This window comes from Bidens hawaiensis, unplaced genomic scaffold, assembly GCF_021521415.1.
Source record: "Bidens hawaiensis isolate Kalapana, Puna unplaced genomic scaffold, B.hawaiensis_p1.1 tig00025980_1, whole genome shotgun sequence".
Taxonomy (NCBI): domain Eukaryota; kingdom Viridiplantae; phylum Streptophyta; class Magnoliopsida; order Asterales; family Asteraceae; genus Bidens; species Bidens hawaiensis.
Window position 1 is genome coordinate 210506 of NW_027494175.1, and position 20470 is coordinate 230975.

Consider the following 20470-nt stretch of genomic DNA (forward strand, 5'->3'; position numbering starts at 1 on the left):
ATATGACTAATTATCTAGCAACTGGTAACAGATCGTTCAGACCAACGTAAACCTAAACCGATCGAACACACAGAAATACTAAACATCAATAATCATATATCAATCTTCAATAATCAAAACATAAGTATTCTCAATCACATGAGAAAAACTGTAAATGGTTACAAACTATACATCCCGGGTGCGATTCTAGGAGATTAGCCGAGCCACGACATCATCGAATCTTCAATACGGATGATATGGATCATAGATATGGCCTTCACATGAGCTAGGATGGTGAGATCGCCAATAGGAGCTGCTGGAAATCGCCTCTATTCTTCAAAAACGGAGTTAGGGTTTCATCTTATGAAAAGTATGATAATAACCAAATTTTCCCGCACACCCGTTGCGGTATGCAACGGGGTCTTCTAGGGCCCATCGCGTACCGCGATTGACACAAAGTCAAAGCTTCATTTAATCTCCCATCGCGTACCGCGATGGGACCTTCAGCAAGCCCATCGCGTACCGCGATGGGACTCTGCTACAGCAAACTCCATTCTTTTCCTCGTTTTGCGTGCTGGACATCCCGGGTCTTCATTCCGTGTCACAACAGGTCCATACTGAGTACTTTAACGCCTATGACCTGAAATCCAATAGTTAAAACTAAATAATAAACAAACTAAAACATATACAAATTAACCGACCATCAGGGTCCAAGGACCTAACGACTCCTTAGACTACCTTTGCCAGACTAGGAACGTTGCTGGTTCCCAGAATGATAACCCATAAGTCAACGAAGAGAGTTTCAGGATTCATGAATCCCCATCTCGATCTCCTCCTCAACTTTTTTCTACTTCCTCACCTTTAACTATGGGTGCAGGAGGAAGTTTCCAGTTTGGGCCAACTGTCCATGATGTCGGAAGAGGTTCGATGCATGGTGCTCCTCAACAGTCCTCCTCGATCCCTGTTCGTCTTGAAACTTCAAGTTCTCGTTATTACGGAGAGGCGAATCTAGGGGAGGACTACCATCTGTTTGTCCCACCTTGGTACATCGTCAATGGGTCTCGGTTTACCGACCCCGGAACTTGTATGAGTTTCGTTAAACACTGCGTGCCACCTGCCGAAATGACGCACCAACGTGAACGTTCCCGCCACGATCTTCATACCGATTTATCTTTATCCTGGCCAACACTTTTGCCTGTAGCCAGGAAATCTTACGCGAATGGCGTACAATGGGCGGGAAACTAGGTGAAGATTCTCGAGCTGTCGAGACTGCCAAAAAAGAAGTTGAGGATCATCGCTTGGCAGCGAGTACATCCAAGAGGAAACAGACGGATGCAGAGATCGCCCTTAGGGGTGAACAAGATCGAAATGCTGCTACTGCCCGTCAATGGAAGGAGGCTTGCGAGAGAAAAAATTATGTGCTTGAGGCTGCTCGCGCTGAGACCCAAAAGAAGAAGGATGACTTGGCAGGGGCCCTTCAAGCCAATTCTGCTTTGGGAATCCAGGTAACCCGCCAAGGCAACCGGATCCAGTAGCTCAAGGCAGAATTGAAGCTGCAGAAGGAGCAGTTTGAGCTTAAAGACAAAATTGCTCCTGAAATGCAGTATGCTTATGACTCGTTGCTGCAATCTCGCACGGAGGTGGAAACTCGTGCTACTGAAGCTACCAATGACAAACAAAGAGTGATTGATGAGTTGCAGGAGCTTCGGAGCAAGGCGGAGCATGCCGAGCGAGATCGACAATGGTTCCTCCATTGATGGCTTGACTCTGTGAGTTTCCCTCATATGTTATGTATTATACTCTTCATGTTTTGATGCTAATAAATTGCTTTTAACCTTTGTCAGGTCATCCGACATATTAAGGGAAGTTCTGAGCTTACAGATTTTTTTGCGAACCTTATGACTGCTTCTTCTCAGACCGGCCGTGTGAAAGGCTTTAATGAAGGGATGGAGTATGCTCAATCAGGTCATACCTTTGAGAATCATCCGCTTCAGAGCCTTGATGCGAAACAAGAATATGAGATGCGGATTAAGGAGTATGACAGCTGATGGTCGGGTATTTTGTATATATATTAGTGTATTAATTATGTAGTTTTATTGAGTATACTGTTAGAACTTTGGTACTTCATACGTGCTTTTGTATTTCAGGTCATTGATCGTTAAAGATGCTAAATGGGAGACCTGTATGAGCATGGAATGATATCTCAGGAAAACTGAAGCATGATTTGATGTCTTGGGAAGTGTAACAGGGATTCGGGAAGAGTATGGATGAGAAATCATAAGCCGATGCTATAACTGAACAAGATGGGTTGTCAAAATGCGACCATGAAGTAAAACGAGCATATCATGGGCTAGAAAATGAGTTACGGGAGCCATAATATATGAATTTTGGGTTTCTCAATGAGAGGAATACAAATATGAGGTTTTCTTAGGTCGCGATATGCGATGGCATGAGGTTATGGCCATCGCGTATCGCTATGGACATAAAAACGGGAAAAATCAGGTTTTGAGTTATATCTTCTATTTGACGAACCCTAATCAGTATTGATGACTAGCAGCAGCTATTAGGAGATTTTGGGTGAATTCGAGGGCTACCAATCATCTCTTGATAAATCCTAATGGCCTTCCTCATCATAATTGAAGATCTATCGATGACGATGCTCGGCTAGTCTTCTCGAATCATATCCGGGATGCAAAGTTTGTATTACTTTCAGTTTTCTCATGTATTAAGAACACATACTTTTAACTGTTGATGATTAATCTATGAGTATTGATGTTTAGTATTGTTGTGCCTTCAGTCGGTTTAGGTTTACGTTGATCAGAACGATTAGTTTGTCGGTTGCTATAATAATTGCTCATAGGATTGTTTTGATTAGTTGAATACGAAGAAGCATACAATTGCCCTTAGTTGAGTCACATTGGCAGGGACTGTTTGATAACCAGTGCCGTGTGTTAGCGATTGTTGATTCCTAAGGTTTAGCTCGTTAATCAGTCTGTGTTAATTAGTAATAGTTAATCTGTTAGTTTGCATGAGATTACTGTTTGTTTGCATTCTTGAACCCCGGGTGTGATTTGCTTTGTTAATTGATTGAAACTTGTTTATTCGTTTGTCTGTTTAATTCTAAATTCAAACCATTGCTTGTGTGATCATCACTAAAACCTGTCACTTCATAATACTAAAATTGTTTACACGAATTGCATTGACCACATACTCCTGGTGGATACGATACCTTATTTACCCTATCTACTTAGGTTATTTAGGTTTTTGCATGACTCGAACGACGGTCATCAACAGCCTGGTCTTTCCTCTACAAAATATGCTTCCGGAGTTTGCTTATGTTGATGATGGCGTGCGACAATTGAGGAACTACTTGGATGATGAGTCTGAGGACGACGCGTCTGAGGATACTTCACCGAAAGCTCCGGAAGACATATCAGCCCCTGACCCATAGAATAGGTTTAGACTTTAGGACTTGTAATTGTTTCTTCATATCTTTGTAACCGTCTTTTGATTATAAATAGAAAGAAACTTTTTCTCTTTGTGAATATCACTTTGTTTGTGAAATAATATCTTTGCAAGATATTTTGAAATTTGAATTTTTGCAAGTTGGATGATTTTGATGACGTGGCGGAGAGAGGAACATTAAGGGACAACTGACAAGACGTGTATGACGTTTTTTGACATCATGTTCTCACTTTTTCGAATTCCTCGCCTGACGTGTCAATCATCCAACGGCCCGCGTTTTCTCTCTTCTGTCAGTCAGTCGTTTGCAATTATTGCGATGAGTATAAATAGATCACTTGTGGCATTCGATTCGTTCTTATCGCTGAATCCTTTTCTCTCCCCAAACGCCCAGATTCTCAAAACTTTTATAGTTTGCTTTCTTATTTTCTGATTAACCAAGATGGCTGGTGAAAAGAAAAATACTCCGGCGATTCACGAGGTTGTCGTGAATTTAAAAGAGAATGACTATAATGACGTCGCCAACGTCTATGGCTTGGTGCCGGAATGGGTCTCGAAACGTCCGGCTGACGGTTCAGTTGCAACTAATCCTCCGGCGGGAAAAATGGCCGTATATACCGACTTTTTCACGAAGGGGAACTTCCGGTTACCCATAAAGAAGTTTATGAAGGCCATATTGACGTCCTATGGTCTTCACGTGTCTCAAATTCATCCCCTTGGGATATTACGTGTTCGTCACTTTGAGTTCTGTTGTCAGGCTCACGTTATTGAACCTACAGTTGACCGGTTCACCGTTTTTTATAAGTTAACGAACCATGATGGATGGTATGACTGGGCCGCTACCAAGAACGAGTGGTACCGGAGTCTATATGAGTGGAAACCCAAGTTTTTCTGGGTTCGGGAGGATGTCATTCCGTTCACGATGACTCGCCGCAAGGCGAGTGATGCTTCTCCCTCTGTCACTGCCACTACTGAGATCAACCTCCCTTGGTATACCACTTTAACCCAGACACCGACGCCACTGCGGGCGATTCATGAGGGAGCGTTGGTACACACGAAGATGAGCCGTTTATGGCCGTTCCCGAACTTGGAACCATATTTTGAGAAGCCTGGTGGTGGTATGTCTTTACTTTATTTTTCCTGATTTTTATTTTATGATCTTAACAACTTCAATCACGTAGGTGAGGGCTCTATTCTTTACTCCCTTTTGGATAAGGTGGAGGGTTTGATGGTGCGCCGGCCCATTCATCCAAACGAGTTGCCGTTTCTTGAACGTACCAGGAGCAATTTTTTGTTCTCCACTCGTCACGCGGAGCCTATGTTCGCGAAAGGTGAGAAGATCATCACCGAAGGTGAGGGGATTCTACAACCTCAACCTCTTACTGTCATGACTCCTAGCGGGGTAATAGTACTTCTATCTTCTAGTGAAGAGTCATCACCCCGTGGTGGAGAAACACTTATTGATACTACTGATTCCCCAAACGTCTTGTCCTCGTCTATAGGTTTAACCCGCAAGCTGGGTTCAAAGGCAACCGCAGACTCGGTGATGGGTGATCATGAAACGATTGGTGATGCCAACGTTGAGGGGGAGGTTAAAGACGTTGATGCGGGTGTTACCAAGTCAGCTGGTAAGCGTAAAGCTCAACCTACTAAGGCTGCTCCTACCAAGAAATCTAAGAAGCAAAAACCCGCTAACTTGGAAACACGTCTTCAACAACTTGATTCTGAAGACATTTCCTTGGGTAAGTTTAATTCTTTTCCAATTTGTCCCCTTACTATAATTCAAACATATGTCTGATGTACTATTTGACGTTGTACAGTAGCCCTGAAAGACTTTTCTGAGGACATTTCAGGTCTGAAGAGTTCCACTGCACCACTGCCTCCATCTCCACCATTCTCTCCTCCTAAGATCGTCCAAGAACCGATCAATGTTGCGGATGACTCTCCTCTGAAGGGTAAGGAAGTAGGTAATACAGATGATTTTACTATGTCACCTTCCTTCAACGTTCATCGCTTCAGAAATCAAGGTGGTGTTAGTACGTTTGCTTATGGGCATCAAAACTCTCCATCTCCTCATGAAGAGGATGACGCCCCACATCATCCGCGTTGGACGTTACGTTAAAATACAACGCTAAATGACACGGATGTATGTTTTGAATACTTGCGGGAAAGCCTTCCTCCCGCAGAGAGGAAGTGACAATGTCGTCGTATTCACCAAGATGTATTGAATTCACATTCTTATCACGTGGCGAATACTGTCTCCACTAGCCAGGAGATATGCCGAGACTGGCTATCGATGTATGAAGAGTGGGATGATCTGGAAATTCAGGTGGCTGAAGCCAAGAAGGAAGCCCTCGGGGCCTTGGGAAAGGCTAAGGAAAGCCGTCATGCCTTGGAGGCGGAGAGGTCTAACCGTCTTGCCGCTGAGGAGGCCAAGAATATTCTCCAACAACAGTTGGACGAACAATCTGAGCTGATAAAAACTTTTCAAGCTGAATCAGCAGCTAAGGACAAGCGTTTGGCCGACCTTGTTGCTAAAAGTCAAGACCAGGCCTTGGAATGCGCTGGTCACAAAATGGAGCTTGTCCGGGCTAAGGCGGAAAAGAAGTGGCTGTTGGCGGAAGGAGTTCCCAAGGTATCTGTCTTATTTTGCTGTAAATAATCAAATAGCCCATAATTATTTATGTTTATTATTTCAACAGGCTATCCCCGATGCTCGGGATAGTGACGAGCTAGGGAACTGTGTCGCCATTCTTTTGAATGCGTCTAAACAAGCTGGCTTTCAGATAAGCTTCCAAGAAAGCTTTCGTTTCAGAAGGCAAGCCTCCGGAAGAATATATTATGCACGGCCAGGATACTGCTGCCATACTTATCCAAAAGACAAAAACGTTTGATTCTTTAAAGTTTTCTCTTGCGGAGCAGATATCCAAGCTTGCGGACGAGGAGGACAGCATAGATCAGCTGAAGGACCTCCTTGGACTTGCTGAGGAAGATGAAGAGGCTCAAGATAGAGCGAATAATGATAATGCGGGAGGCGAAGATGCCGCCCCATAGATGTAGATTTATCTTCCTTGTAATCATCTTTCCTTTGTAATCCCTTTTGATCAATAATAAGAAGTTTGTTTTGTCCGGTACACTTTGTCTTATTCTTCATAATATAAGTGTTTGTAGGATCTTCTTGTTTGTCAATAAAGGATTACATAGCAACACTTATTTACATGAGACTAAAATATATTTCCATAGATGGGGCATAAGCCGTATTACAAAAAATGAAATTACATAGCATCAGCTAGTCTATTTGGGCACGCAGACCAAAAACATAAAATAAAAACGTACATATTATATGTAGCATTTTTTCAATTGGGCTCCGTTCCAAGTTCCGGGAATCTCAGTCCCGTCCAATTTTTCTAACTTGTAGGCACCTTCAGATAACACTTGTTTGACTTTGTAAGGTACCTCCCAAGTTGGGGCCAACTTGCCCGGAGGCTCCTGGCCAAAAGCCTCATTATTGCGGAAGACAAAGTCCCCCGCATTGAACTCGCATTTTTGGACCCGTGAGTTGTAATATTTTTGAAAATGGCATTTATAGTTTTCCTCACGGACCAATGCTAATTTTCTTCTCTCCTCAAGGAGGTCAAGATTCATCCGGAGTTCATGATCATTGTCATCGATCAACAAAACTCTTGCGGATGGAATTCCAATTTCGGCTGGGATTATGGCCTCCGTGCCATAGGTTAGACTAAAATGCATTTCAGAATTGCTAGAATTCTTTTGGTTGCGGAAGGCCCAAAGTAAATGGGGCAACTCGTCAACCCAGCCTGTCCGTTTAGTTTCTAACCTCGCTTTGATCCCTTCTTTGATAGTTCGATTGGTTCTTCGACCTGACCGTTTGCTTGCGGATGCGCTACAGATGTGAAATTTTGAATGACTTGAAGTTCTTTCAGCCATTCTTGTAGTCCGCTATCTGCAAATTGGGTCCCATTGTCACTTACCAATTCCTGCGGGAGACCAAACTGGCAAACGATGAATTCCCATAGGAACTTCTAAACACTCCATACCGTTATTGATGCCACCGGTTTGGCTTCGACCCACTTGGTGAAGTAATCAATGGCCACTATCAAGAATTTGACTCGTCCAGGAGATTCTGGGAAAGGTCCCATGATGTCAATAGCCCATTTCTGGAACGGCCATGAGGATGTTACCGGAATCAACTCGTTCTTTGGGCGTAACGTATTGGGGGCATGACGCTGGAAAGAATCACACTTTCTGATTTCTTGCACAACGTCTAAATGCATGCCAGGCCAATAATACCCCGCATTCATGAGTTTTGCCACTCTCATTCTAGGACCCGCGTGTAGGCCACATATGCCTTCGTGTACTTTTCGTAGTAAGTAGTTCGCATCTTCCGCGTCCACACAACGCAACAGCGGTTCTAAGAACGATTTTCGGTACAACACGCCATCATTCATTTGGTAATTCAAGGCCTTGTGTTTTATCTTTCGTGCCTCAGCTTTTTCTGCTGGGAAGACTCCGGATGATAAATAAGCCTTAATCAGTGTCATCCATGATTCGATGCCCGTTTGGATTACCAAAACTTGATTTTGTGGAACGGACAGGTGGTCCAAGACTTCAATGCGGATATCCTTAGCAAAGTGCTCGAAATTTGTTGAAGCTAACTTGCTAAAGGCGTCCGCAGATTTGTTCTCTCTCCTCTTAATGTGGATAACGTTAAAAGAATAGAATTAGCAAATTAAGTCCTTTCCCTGCGACAGATAGGAAGCCATAACAACATTCATTGCTTCATAAGTACCATTAATCTGCCCAGCAATAATCATAGAGTCCACCTGTGCTTCCAAATGTTTTACCCCGAGCTTATTGGCTATCCTCAAGCCTGCCAGAAAAGCCTCATATTTTTCCTCGTTGTTAGTACTCTTGGAAGTCTAATTTTATGGCATATGTGAACTCATGGCTCTCGGGGTTGACTAGCTTGAGGCCTGCACCAGACCCCTTGCTGCTTGAAGCTCCGTCCGTGAACAATGACCAAATTTGCCCTTGCTCAGGAGGTGCTTGGGGTTGTTGCTCGATCAAACATTCTTTCTCTTTGTGCTGCGGAACCGCGGTAACGAAGTCCGCAAGCACCTGTCCCTTGATTGGCGGTCTGGGCTTATACTCGATCGCATGTTCACCCAACTCAATGACCCACTTTGTCAATCGCTTAGACAATTCAGGCTTACTCAGTACATTCTTGAGTTTGTATCCCGTTAAGACATTTATGGGATGTCCCTGAAAATACCTGCGGAGCCGTCGAGGAGCGTAGACAAGTGCTAGGACAAGTTTTTCTAACATTAAGTACCTGGTCTCCGGATCTAACAACGTCCTACTGACATAGTAAATTGGAGTTTGGACGTTCTTTCTGTCAGTCAGTAGTACAGCTCCCACAGCAATGTCAGATGCCGATAAGTACACCGTCAACGGTTCTCCCGCATAAGGAGCTGTTAACGTGGGCAACTCCATAAAACATTTCTTGACTTCTTGGAATGCCTGTTCAGCTTCCGCGGTCCATTTGAAATGTGCCTTTTTGAGGCAATTTCTCAGCGTTGAGACGAATGGGTAAGATTTTGCCGCATGATTTGCTAAAAAGCGATTTAGCGCCACTAATCTCCCGTTAAGTGTCTGAACCTCTTTGAGGGAAGAAGGGTAAGGCATGCGGTCTACGGCCTGGACTTTATCAGGATTGGCTTTGAAGCCCGCGCCTTTGATAATCACTCCAAGGAATTTTCCTTCTTCCATCCCAAATGAACATTTAGCTGGATTCAGCTTCATGTTGATACTTCTTAAAGTTTCGAAAGTTTCTTCGATGTCTCTTAACATTTGATCTTCTTCAACGCTTTTGATTACTAAGTCGTCCATGTATACTTCCAGATTCCGACTTATCTGACCTTTAAAAGCTTGATCCATTAGCCGTTGACATGTGGCACCCGCATTTTTCAATCCAAAGGGCATCATTTTATAACAAAATGTCCCTTGATCTGTGCGGAATGCTGTTTTATCCTCATCACCGGCCGCCATGCGGATTTGATGATAGCCCTTGTAGGCATCAAGGAAACACTTGAATTTAAACGGAGCTACAGCAACTACCTTAAGATCAATCTCTAGCAACGGATAACAATCTTTTGGGCAAGCTTTGTTTAAGTCCTTAAAATCAATGCACATCTGCCACGTTCCGTTGCTCTTTGGAACGATGACCAGATTAGCCACCCACGTTTGGTATTTGATTTCCCGAATGATTCCGGCGTGAAGAAGATCATGCACTTGCTCATTCATGGCTTTTGTTTGTTCTGGGCCAATCTTCCGCTTTTTCTGGACACTTGGGGTAAACATTGGGTTTACTCTCAATTTTTGTTCAACCATGCTCCGCGGGACACCAGTCATGTCTGCGGGCTGCCAAGCAAAGATGTCCATATTTTTAGTCAGCAGTTGTTTTAAGAAAGTCATCACTATTTCTGAAATAGCGGGTCCAATTATGACTGTCTGATCAGGAAACTTTTTATTCAATACCCACTTTTCCGGCTCGGTCCTCTGAGTTTGCCTTGGGACCTTGCTGGGTTTTGAGCTCTCTGTTGCGAAGCAATGTCGGTTGTCATGAATGATTGCTACGCCGGTGCGTGTTGGGACCTCAACTGCACCGTGGGCAGTGGACAGATGGGCATTGAAGTCACCAATTGCTTCTCGCCCTAGAATGATGTCGTGTTTAGAAGTTGCTGGTAGGACTTAAAATTCAACTTCCTCAGTTCTTGAATGGATCCCGTCACTAAGAGTGACTGGGAAGGATATGACCCCTCGCGGGTGCATTACTTCCCCTCCGAATCCAGAAACGGGGGCATGGATGGGTTTTAGCCGCTCTTTGTCTTCCTCATCCAATTGCTCGAAGCATTGATCGTACATGATGTCGGACGTACTGCTGGTATCAAAGAATACGTACTGTGACCAGTAATGACCAAAGAGAGCAGTGATTATCAACGGATTCTTGTTGCATGGTCCGCCTTTTATTCGTGGAAAAATTACTGGCTCATTTTTCCACTCCTCATTCGAGAACTCTCTTCTTTTTTCTCCAACCCTACGTCCACCTTGAATCTATGAACGTTTAGGTCCTTAACTTGTCTTTTGGCTGGGCCCTGGCTATCCCTTGCGGGTGGTTTTCTAGTCCCTGGTCTTTTGACCAAATGTTCGAGTTTGCCTATTTTCACAGCTGCTTCGATCTCGTTCTTTAGGGCCACACACTCATTTGTGTTGTGTCCAATGTCGTTATGATACGAGCAATGATTTTTGTTATCAAGGAACGATTTCCTTGGTAATGGTTGAGGCTTCCGAAAAGTCAAATTTTCGGTGGTGAGAATGTCTGAATGAGTCTTTGACAGCGGAGTCCAGCTGTTAGAAGACCGAGCTGAAAAGTTTTGTTTGTTCTTATTACCTATCAAAGACCTTGCATCGAATTGCTTTGATGGTTCTGAGGTTGGTTGAAGCCTTGACCAAATTGTTCCCTTGGCTTACCTGTTTGGTCTCGGAGTTTGGAACTCGACCCTTGGCAATTGCTTTTGGCTACTAGAGCCCAAAGTTTTTTCAGTTCTTGCATACAATTTGGCTGTCTTCATAATCTCATCCCATGACTCAGGCATTCCGTCTCTTCCCGTAAGAGTACGGATCAACGCATCACCATTCACGTTCTTGTGGAATGCTCCTCTCTTCAAATCATCACTAACCCCACCGATGTTAAAGCTCTCGTTGTTAAAACGAGTAATGAAGTCTTCAATAGACTCATTATTTCGCCTTGACACATCCAAAATTTCTGAAGGGTCACGAGTATGTTTCTTTTGTTGGCTAAAATGCTAAGAAAATTTGGATACAAAGTCATTCCAACTTGTAATCTGCCCACCAGGTAGTTTCTCAAACCATTCTCGCGCAGCCCCAGTGAACGTTAATGCAAACATGTGACACCAATATGGAAGAGTCCAACCGCTGACTCCTCCCACCGCGACAAATCTCAGCAAATGATAGTTGGGATCCGTCATTCCATTGTACGTCCCAATAGATGTTGGAATTTTTACGTTCATCGGGAATGGAGCTGTCGCAATGCTTGAGATAAACTTTGACTTTTCAGCAAAGGATTTTGGGCGATACGATTTTGAAAAATCATGCTCAGCATCACTATGATATTCCGCATGGCGAACAACTGGCCACGGGTGACTAGCCCCTCCACGTGAATGGAGTCGACTATCACCCGTGTAATAACTACCATCGGGATATTACGTCGAATCCTGGACATCAAACTCATCCAAGTAAGACGGCATCCGCATGTCCACACGAGGAAAAGGGCGCAACCTTCTTACTTCAACTGGATCTTGTTCCGTTCGTTGACTGTAACGGATCTGGCTTCCTCTCCCTATTGGTGGAGGAGAAAGGGATCTCCTGGGAGATTCCTCATAAGTCATATTTCGAGCATGGAAACGCTCGTTGCGTACTCTACGCTCATATTCGGCTACCAAGTTCTCTTGCTGGATGCGAAGCCACTCGTCCGGAGACAACAGTCCCGTAGATCTGGAATTTTGATGACGAGTTCTTCCTGGATCAGACTCACTAGAATCATCTTCCAGACCTAATTCCGAACGAGTCCGGTGGGTGTCCCTCATAATTCGTCCCAAGTCACCTAGATTTGATCCTTCTGGTGCTGTGATATTTCCCAAATTAGTGGGGGATAACCCAACTGGTGATGTAATACGCTCTAGGGTACGTCCTTCAGGTGTTACATCATTAGTTCGTGAATTAGGAGCCGAGACACGTGAAAAAAATACTTGAAGCAAAGCCTTCAGGTATTTCTGTTCCGGTAACACGTGAATCCGGCGCAGAGGTCCCCGTCGGCCCTTCAGGAACTTGACTCATATCGTACAACGAAACGGAAAAAAGTTATTGCTGTTCTAACAAAAGCACAGATGGCGCCAATGAAGAAACACGGATCTACTCCCCTTGATGGGTCCTAGATCCGATGAATCCACAGGGTAGGATACGGTTAACGATCAGTACGATACAAGCTCAATTCCCAAAGTCCAGTGACGTGAACCTGCAAAACAGACACCGTGAGCTCGTTACGGGAAGGACAAGAGGGGGAGGTCTTCCCGTAACCACCCTCCGGCGTGAGAATAAGTACAATTCCGACGAAGATAAAGTACTTAAGTAAGTAGTGAGAGTACAGTGGGAGTGAGTATATGAATACCTCATGTAAATTGAGAGAGTATTTATAGCCGAAGGGTGTGAGAAGATGATCAACCAAGACTGACTTTGAACTTGTACTAGTGATCCTCCATTGACCCGCGGATAGTACTTAAGGGTATTTGGGTCTTTTCGGTACCCTACCTCTATAATTGACTAGGAATCAAATCAAACTCAGTTGAAGGGGATGCAGAAACAAATGCTAGATCCCTAGATCATCAACCAAGACTGACTTTGAACTTGTACTGGTGAACCATATGTCATGGGATTCAACAGCTAGATTTAGTTGCAATTCCCCAATTAAGGGTTTCGTCTAACATATAACCCAAATCAAGATCAACAATTTATAAGCTAGAAATATATGTCGATCTTAAAAAAAGTTTAAGCATTTGGAAGAAAAAAATCTTTAAAGCTCCTACTATATGTATATGATAATTAGATGACATTAGTATCTATGTTTTGTAGCCTTTGGCTTCAAACAACCACACATTCTTTGAAACTACTTATGAAGAGATGATAGTTGTATAGCATACAAATTGATGAATGATGAAAATTGTATCAATATGCTGGTAAACAAGTCATAAGACTGGTAACCCGTTAATACAAACTAAAGAAGTTGTTTTGTTGATGACCCGTATGGGTATGAATGGATTTAGGTATTAATGCATGGATATATGATTTTTTTTTATTTTCTAGATAAATTTGACTTTTGGTCAAACTTTACTTTTGGTTAGAACTGCTTTTGCAGGGGGATATATGAGAAGCAACCGGTGGACTAAAGTGAAACAAAAGTGATAGTCAATGGAGATATCAAAAGAAATAGTGGTGTTCGGTCATGAGACTTGAAAGTTATAATTAACAAGGGATACGCTCTCTAATGTGTAGAGAACATGGAAGCAACTCGGTTCGCGCTGCATCGCGCGGGTGATAACTAGTTATTGCTATGAGCCTATGATGGATTCTATTATTTTTTTTATTTGAATATTATGTCTTCATGAATAAAATTCAACATGTACACAAACTTTTAATTTCTATTTGGATTTTAGTAATTTTTTTCATGGATTTTAAAGAAACGCGTACTTTGGATTTTCTATCACGTTTTGTTGTATCTTTTTATAATTATTTATCATTCAAATTTCTAACCAAACAGATACATTTCATTCAGCATGAAATAGTTCAGAGGGGTGAGATGGTCATTTTGCATATATAGTTATTTAAAGGTCCAACCAAGTTTAGCACTTACTGGCTCAGAAGCTCTTAATCATTCAACACTTAATGGTTCAGTACTTACCCAACAGTCCCTTAATTCTAACCTAATCCATAATGGTCCAACAGACATTTTATGAAATACTAGATGGTTGAATTGATGATTTATGCGAATCTAAAGAACCAGAATATTAAATATTAAAAATTTAAAATCAACTCAACTAAACACAAATATGTTATAACTTAAACAATTATATGGTTTTAAAAATAGTAAGCATTTTTTTAAAGAGTTAAACATCATATGTTATATGCTTAATAAAACAATTCAATTATAATAGAGAGGTGGGTAAACAATTAAATTTGAAATTCACATCCTCAAAAGTTATGATAGATGCCATGTAACTAATTTTATTTTCATATGTTTTCATTTTATAAACCCATAATAAGTTTAAAAGAAAGTCTAAAAATATGTTTTTCAATCAACTATCAACCAACACCCATCATCTTCAATTGTCACTCTCTCCTTTCATTATTATCTGCTTGGCTTCCATCAACCATCGCCATTGTCATCACCACCTTTGTTGGTCATCATTCTCTTCCTCAATCTCTCTTTGATCACTATGTTTAAACACTATGAAACCCAGATTCAGAAATTAAACGTCGAAATCAATCACTATAAAGTGTCTAGTTCACAGTAGTTATTTTTGAAGGAATTTAATTCGGAAGATTTTCGAACCCCTATGAGAATCGTGTTGAAATTTAATTAAAAATCATATAATATATAATATAAGTCATCCCAGCCATGGTTGGGTGGTAAAGGCTCTTGTCTTTTGAAGTGAAGACAAGGTTTCAAAACATGACATGAAGCAGATTATCTCTTTGAGTAGTTTAGGTATAGATGGGCGACCGTGTGTAACTGTTAAAAAAAATAGTATATAATATTAACTAGTTTTAGAACTCGTGTGATGCACACGATTCTTAAAAGAAGTATAGATAAGATACAGTAACTGTTGAAAAATTAGTATATAATATTAACTAGTTTTAGAACTCGTGTGATGCACACGATTCTTAAAACAAGTATAGATAAGATAGAGAAATTAAATAGTTTTATAAGTTCAAATTATATAATCTAATGAAATATTCATATGAATCCGTGGTGTATTTCACACAATTCCCTTATAATCACGACAAAGATGCACCTAGTGATTGTATAAGTTGTAATTATATTTTTAATGGAATGTTGAAATCTAACAACAGATAATAAGATGTTTCATTATGAATGATATAATAAAAGGGTAAAGTTAAAATACAAAGGGAGACAAAAATGAGAAGTGTGAGAAGGATTTGTGACCACATAAAAAACCATATAAAATATATTCAAAAAAATAAATAATAATAACTCAAAACATAAATAAAAAACGAAAAAATTTTAAAAACTATAATGTTTCCGTCATCATTCCAGTTCAAAAAATAATAAAAAAATATAGACGAAAAGACACAATGACGAAAATGAACAAAAGACACAATTATAACTAAAAAGACACAATATATCGCAAAATATAATACAATGTTGAACAAAATATAGCATAATTTTGTGTAATATAATACGATATCAAGAAAAAAAAAGACACAATGTCAAGGAAAAAAGACAATCAAATTTTGAGTTATGATTTTTTTTAGAACGAGAAAGACGGTGGAAACATTTTTGTGTTTTTACCTTTTTTTCATTTTTTTAATTAAATTTTGAGTTAGATTTTTTTGTTATTTTTTTAGAGGTTTTTTTTGTATGATTACAAATAATTTTTATCCTTCTCATTTATTCTCTTTTATAGAATAAAAATATATTACAAACATGAGAATATTGGTGACCAATTATTTATACATGCGCCAAATGGTCAAATCGGTATAACTTTCATTCATTTATACACACACATGTAGAAGGATAAAGCATTTAGATATCGATCAATTAGTTCGTATAAAAGTGCCTTTAACCTTAGCCCAGAGGCGCCATACGAGTCCCTTGGCGTGTGGTGAGACGTCCGTCTTTGTGCACAAAACCCTATTTCTCATACTTGATCCGCAGATTCGTCTAACTTGCTTCGAGTAAAAAGGAGTTGCTGATTTGAGATAACACGAGTAAGGAGACAAAGGACTATTGGAGCCTTTGATCGCCCGGTTGAGTTGCTTTGAGATGGCACGGAATTCATACGAGTCATATAGGTTGCTAACCGGGGTGGTGGGGCTTATGATGGCGGTGGTGGTTGACGGAGGTGGTTTTTCCATACTGTGAGGACGCAGGATGGTGTTATTTGTGAATGTGTTACAAGCACATGTGATTGTGCCTTGCAAGTAACGTGGGAGTTTTCTTGTTTCGAAGGAGAACATAGTTTCCTACGTTTCCTATGTTGGACTTCTTGTTTCCTTGACTTTAATAATAGTGTATGGTAGCTTATTAGATATCTCATTTTGGTATTAATTAGGGGTGAGCAAGTTAACCACCATAACCGATAACCAAACCATAACCGGCATGACCAAACCGATTTTATCTGATAATCAACATAACCGGTGGGTCGGTTTTACAAATTTTTAAAAATCGTTAAATACGGGTCGGTTTTGATTATAGATAATTTCAAACCCGTCATAACCGAACCGACCCGTTTAATTTAAATGAGAAGCAAGAAATAGAGGTTCAGATTAGTATGAAAGGGGATTTTTTTTTTCTTTGGCTTCCAATTGGACGCTTCATAATATAGCCCTACTTTACGTTGATAATATTGATTAGTAACTAGTAGCTACATATTACAATATTAATTTTCAGAAGCAAATCTATATATAAGTTTGAAATATTTGAATTCCATAATCAGAAAGCCAATATGTTACCACTCCAAAAAATCAATATATAATAACCACTCGCAAGTAACTCTCTTAGGAGACGATCGATCATTTAACGGTTGAAGACGACGACCAATTTGACGATTGGTTCTTTTTTCACTTTATTTTATTCTTATTCTTAAGCGCTCTTTTTTTGTTCACTGTGACGCCCATTTACATTGTTTTGGTCACGGTTAACCGACTCATAACTAGTTCGTCTTAACCTTCAAACAAATTAACCAAAACCGTCATAACAGATCGGATATGGTTATGATCATCTGTTAACCGACATATCGGTTATGGTTATGGATTTGACTCAAATCCGTCCAAACCGACCCATACACACCCCTATTAATCAATACATGCTTTATTATTAATAAAACAAAAAAAGACTGCAAAAACCGAAACCTAAGTAAAGCACATGTTTGGCTAAGATAGCATACAATATAAAGTGAAATCTGAAGATAAAATTGGGTGCTGCTAAACGTACTTCTCTTACATCATTTTTACTAAACATACACCCTCTCTTAGCTTATTAGACTCTCTTAGCTTATTAGATAAATTACTATGACCTCTTAACATTATTTATATACATATTAGTCCCTACAACATTTTTTTCACTTAATAATCTCCACTACATATATCAAATTAAAAACTATCATGTATTACTATTAATTTATTATTTTAGTATTAATATTGTAAATATTTATAATATTTTTTTTAATTTTAATAATATATTTATTTATAATATCTTTATTTTACCTCTTTATCTTTTACAAAATAAACCCGAAACTCGAAAACCCTAAACCCGAACCCTAAACCTAAACTCGAACCCTAAACCCGAAAACCTAAACCCTAAACCCTAAACCCGAAACCCGAAAACCTAAACCACCCAAACGCTAAACCCTTAAACCCGAACCCTAAACCTTAAACCCTAAACCCGAGACCCTAAACTCGAAATTATAAAAAAACGCAACTTGTAAAAAAAATAATATGAAATTCTTATTTTTGTGCTAATTTGGTAATTGTATAATTTCAAGAAGTAATATTAAAGTTGGCTTTTACAATAGAGGAAAGGGTATGACAAACAACATAAGGTTACGTTTTGACTGACCAATAAAATTTCATGTCACGTGTTTGATGCTCATAGTTTATGCGTTAACTCAATTTAATGTAAGATTCTCCTTTCTTATCTCAACTTTTAAAAACTATATTTTGTTGATAAAAAACCGACGTATTAATTGTCTATATTTTATCTTCTCTCTATCTTTTAACCACGAGAATTATTATCAGGAAATTAGGAGACACCAACAATGCTATGAAAAATAATAAATTAAACAAATCATGGCTTCTGCGGTACATTAAATATGTGACTTAGAATAAATCTGATTAAATAGTTAATCAGAAGAGAGAATAAAGATTTTTGATAGTTACACAAGTTTATATGTTAGTTACGCATTTTTAATAAGTCGATTCGGTGTGTAAAAAAATACTGTAATTTTTTTTACATTACTTACACTTACGTATTACATGTGTGTAAAAAAAATTCAAAAAAAAATTGTTACGTTGAGTTCTTTCGAGTTCTTAAAACTCAAAGTGGTTTTCAAAAGAAATCAATGTATAGGAGTGTGATCAAATGAGAACCTCTCTTAAACATGGGTAAAGTTAAAATACAATGGGAGACAAAAATGAGAAATGTGAGAATGATTTTGACCACATAAAAAACCACTCAACAAAAAACTTAAACAAAATAATAAAAAAATCAGAACTCAAAATATAAATAAAAATTGAAAAAAAATTAAAAACCTAAAATGTTTCCCCCGTCATTCATAATCCAAAAAGAAAAAGAAAAAAAACGACGAAAAGACACAACATCGAGAAAAAAGACACAATGCCGAAAATGAACAAACAACACAATAATAAATAAAAAAACACAATAAGTCGCAAAATTTAACACAATGCCGAATAAAATATAACACAATCTTGGGTAATACAACACTATATCAAGAAAAAAGACAGAATGTTAATGAAAAAAGACATAATTAATAACGAAAATATACACAAAACACAATGATAAATAAAAAGATACAATGATTTTTTTTTCCTCAACATCGTTTGTTTTAGAACAGGAAAGACGGTGGAAACATTTTTGCGTTTTACATTTTTATTTTTTTATATTAAACTTTGAGCTATTATTTTTTTTTCATTATTTTTTGTTGAGGAGGTTTTTTTTGGCTAAAAATCATTTTCATCATTTCATTTTTGTCCCCTTTTATAGAATAACTTGACCCTGAAAAAGAAAATCATATATAAAAATTGACATAAATAAAATACGCTTTTGTATTATGGTTTTTAAAGAGATGAATGAAAATTTCATGGATTCATAAAGGTTGAATTAAGGTTTATTGGATTTTAATAATCCCTATTGAACAGTATTGACCGGTAATAATCCCTATTCATTTTATCACCACTGGTGGTCCCAAATTTAAAAAAGTTGGCCCCAGAAGTCTCCGGTTAAATTGGACTTAACGGCGTTATACTTTTTTCCGAATTTCAAACTAATGTCTTACGGATTTTGATCGGAAGGAGGATACGAATAGATTGATGTAAAAGTTAGCTCGAAATGGTAATCCAAACGGCTTGATTTTTGTTAATTATAAGTTCGAACACTTGGATTGAAGCATTATTTTGTCGTTTTGGAGCACCGTTTCGAACTAAGTTATACATCAATCAGCTCGTATCCTTCTTCCGATCAAAAGCCCAAAAACATTAGTTTGAAATTCGGAAAAGGGTATAATGCAGTTAAGTCTTATTTAGCGGGGGACCATTGGGAGCCAACTTTATTAAATTTGGGACCACTAGAGGCGATAAAATGAATATAAATTATTATCGACCAATACTGTTTAATAGGGATTATTAAAATCCGATAAACCGTGAATTAATATGTGAGAATCAAATTGTTCAGTTTGACTTGATATTAAAGGGTTGAGTTATTCTATAAAGACCAACAAAAATGAGAAGTGTGAGGAGCCATAATTAATTGACATGTGTCAAGTTTGGACCAAAGGAAAAAGGGTATAAAGTAATAGTACACATTTTCTCTCTTGACATGCAAGTCACATGCTAATTTCTTCATCATTTTTAAACGTCTATAACATTTACATACGATATTTAAAAAAAATTCACCATAATAACAAGCATTTTTTATCTTTAATATGAGTATGATTTTGTTATATAAAAATAAAAAAAATTACGTCATTGTGTCTTTTTTGCTTACCATTGGGGTTTTTTTCGTCATTGTGTCTTTCTATTTGTCAATGTGTTTTTTCGCCATTGTGTCTTTCAACTGATCATTGTGTTTTTTTAAATATTAATAACACCGTTGTGTAATAATATGTAAATATAATGAAAAATATCAATGAATTATCTAATACATAAAACATAATGATGAATACATATTACACAATAACCTGAAATGTAAAACACAATAATAAATACATATAACACAATGGCTTGAAACGTAAGACACAATGGTAAATGTATATAACACCATGACATGAAACGTAAAACACAATGGAATCTACATGTTACACAATGAACATAATATTATTTTTCTCAACTTAAGTGAATATTGATCACAATGACTAAAACATAATGATAAGTAGAAAGACAAATGTTGAGCATAAAG

The 20470-nt window shown here is 38.9% G+C and overlaps 1 protein-coding gene across 1 annotated transcript; it reads right to left on the reverse strand.

Moving 5' to 3' along the window:
• Nucleotides 1-6780: 6780 nt before the first annotated feature.
• On the reverse strand, nucleotides 6781-7191 carry LOC143572616 (uncharacterized). Its single transcript, XM_077057723.1, has one exon. The coding sequence runs from the start codon at nucleotides 7189-7191 to the stop codon at nucleotides 6781-6783; it is 411 nt and encodes a 136-aa protein (XP_076913838.1).
• Nucleotides 7192-20470: the final 13279 nt, after the last annotated feature.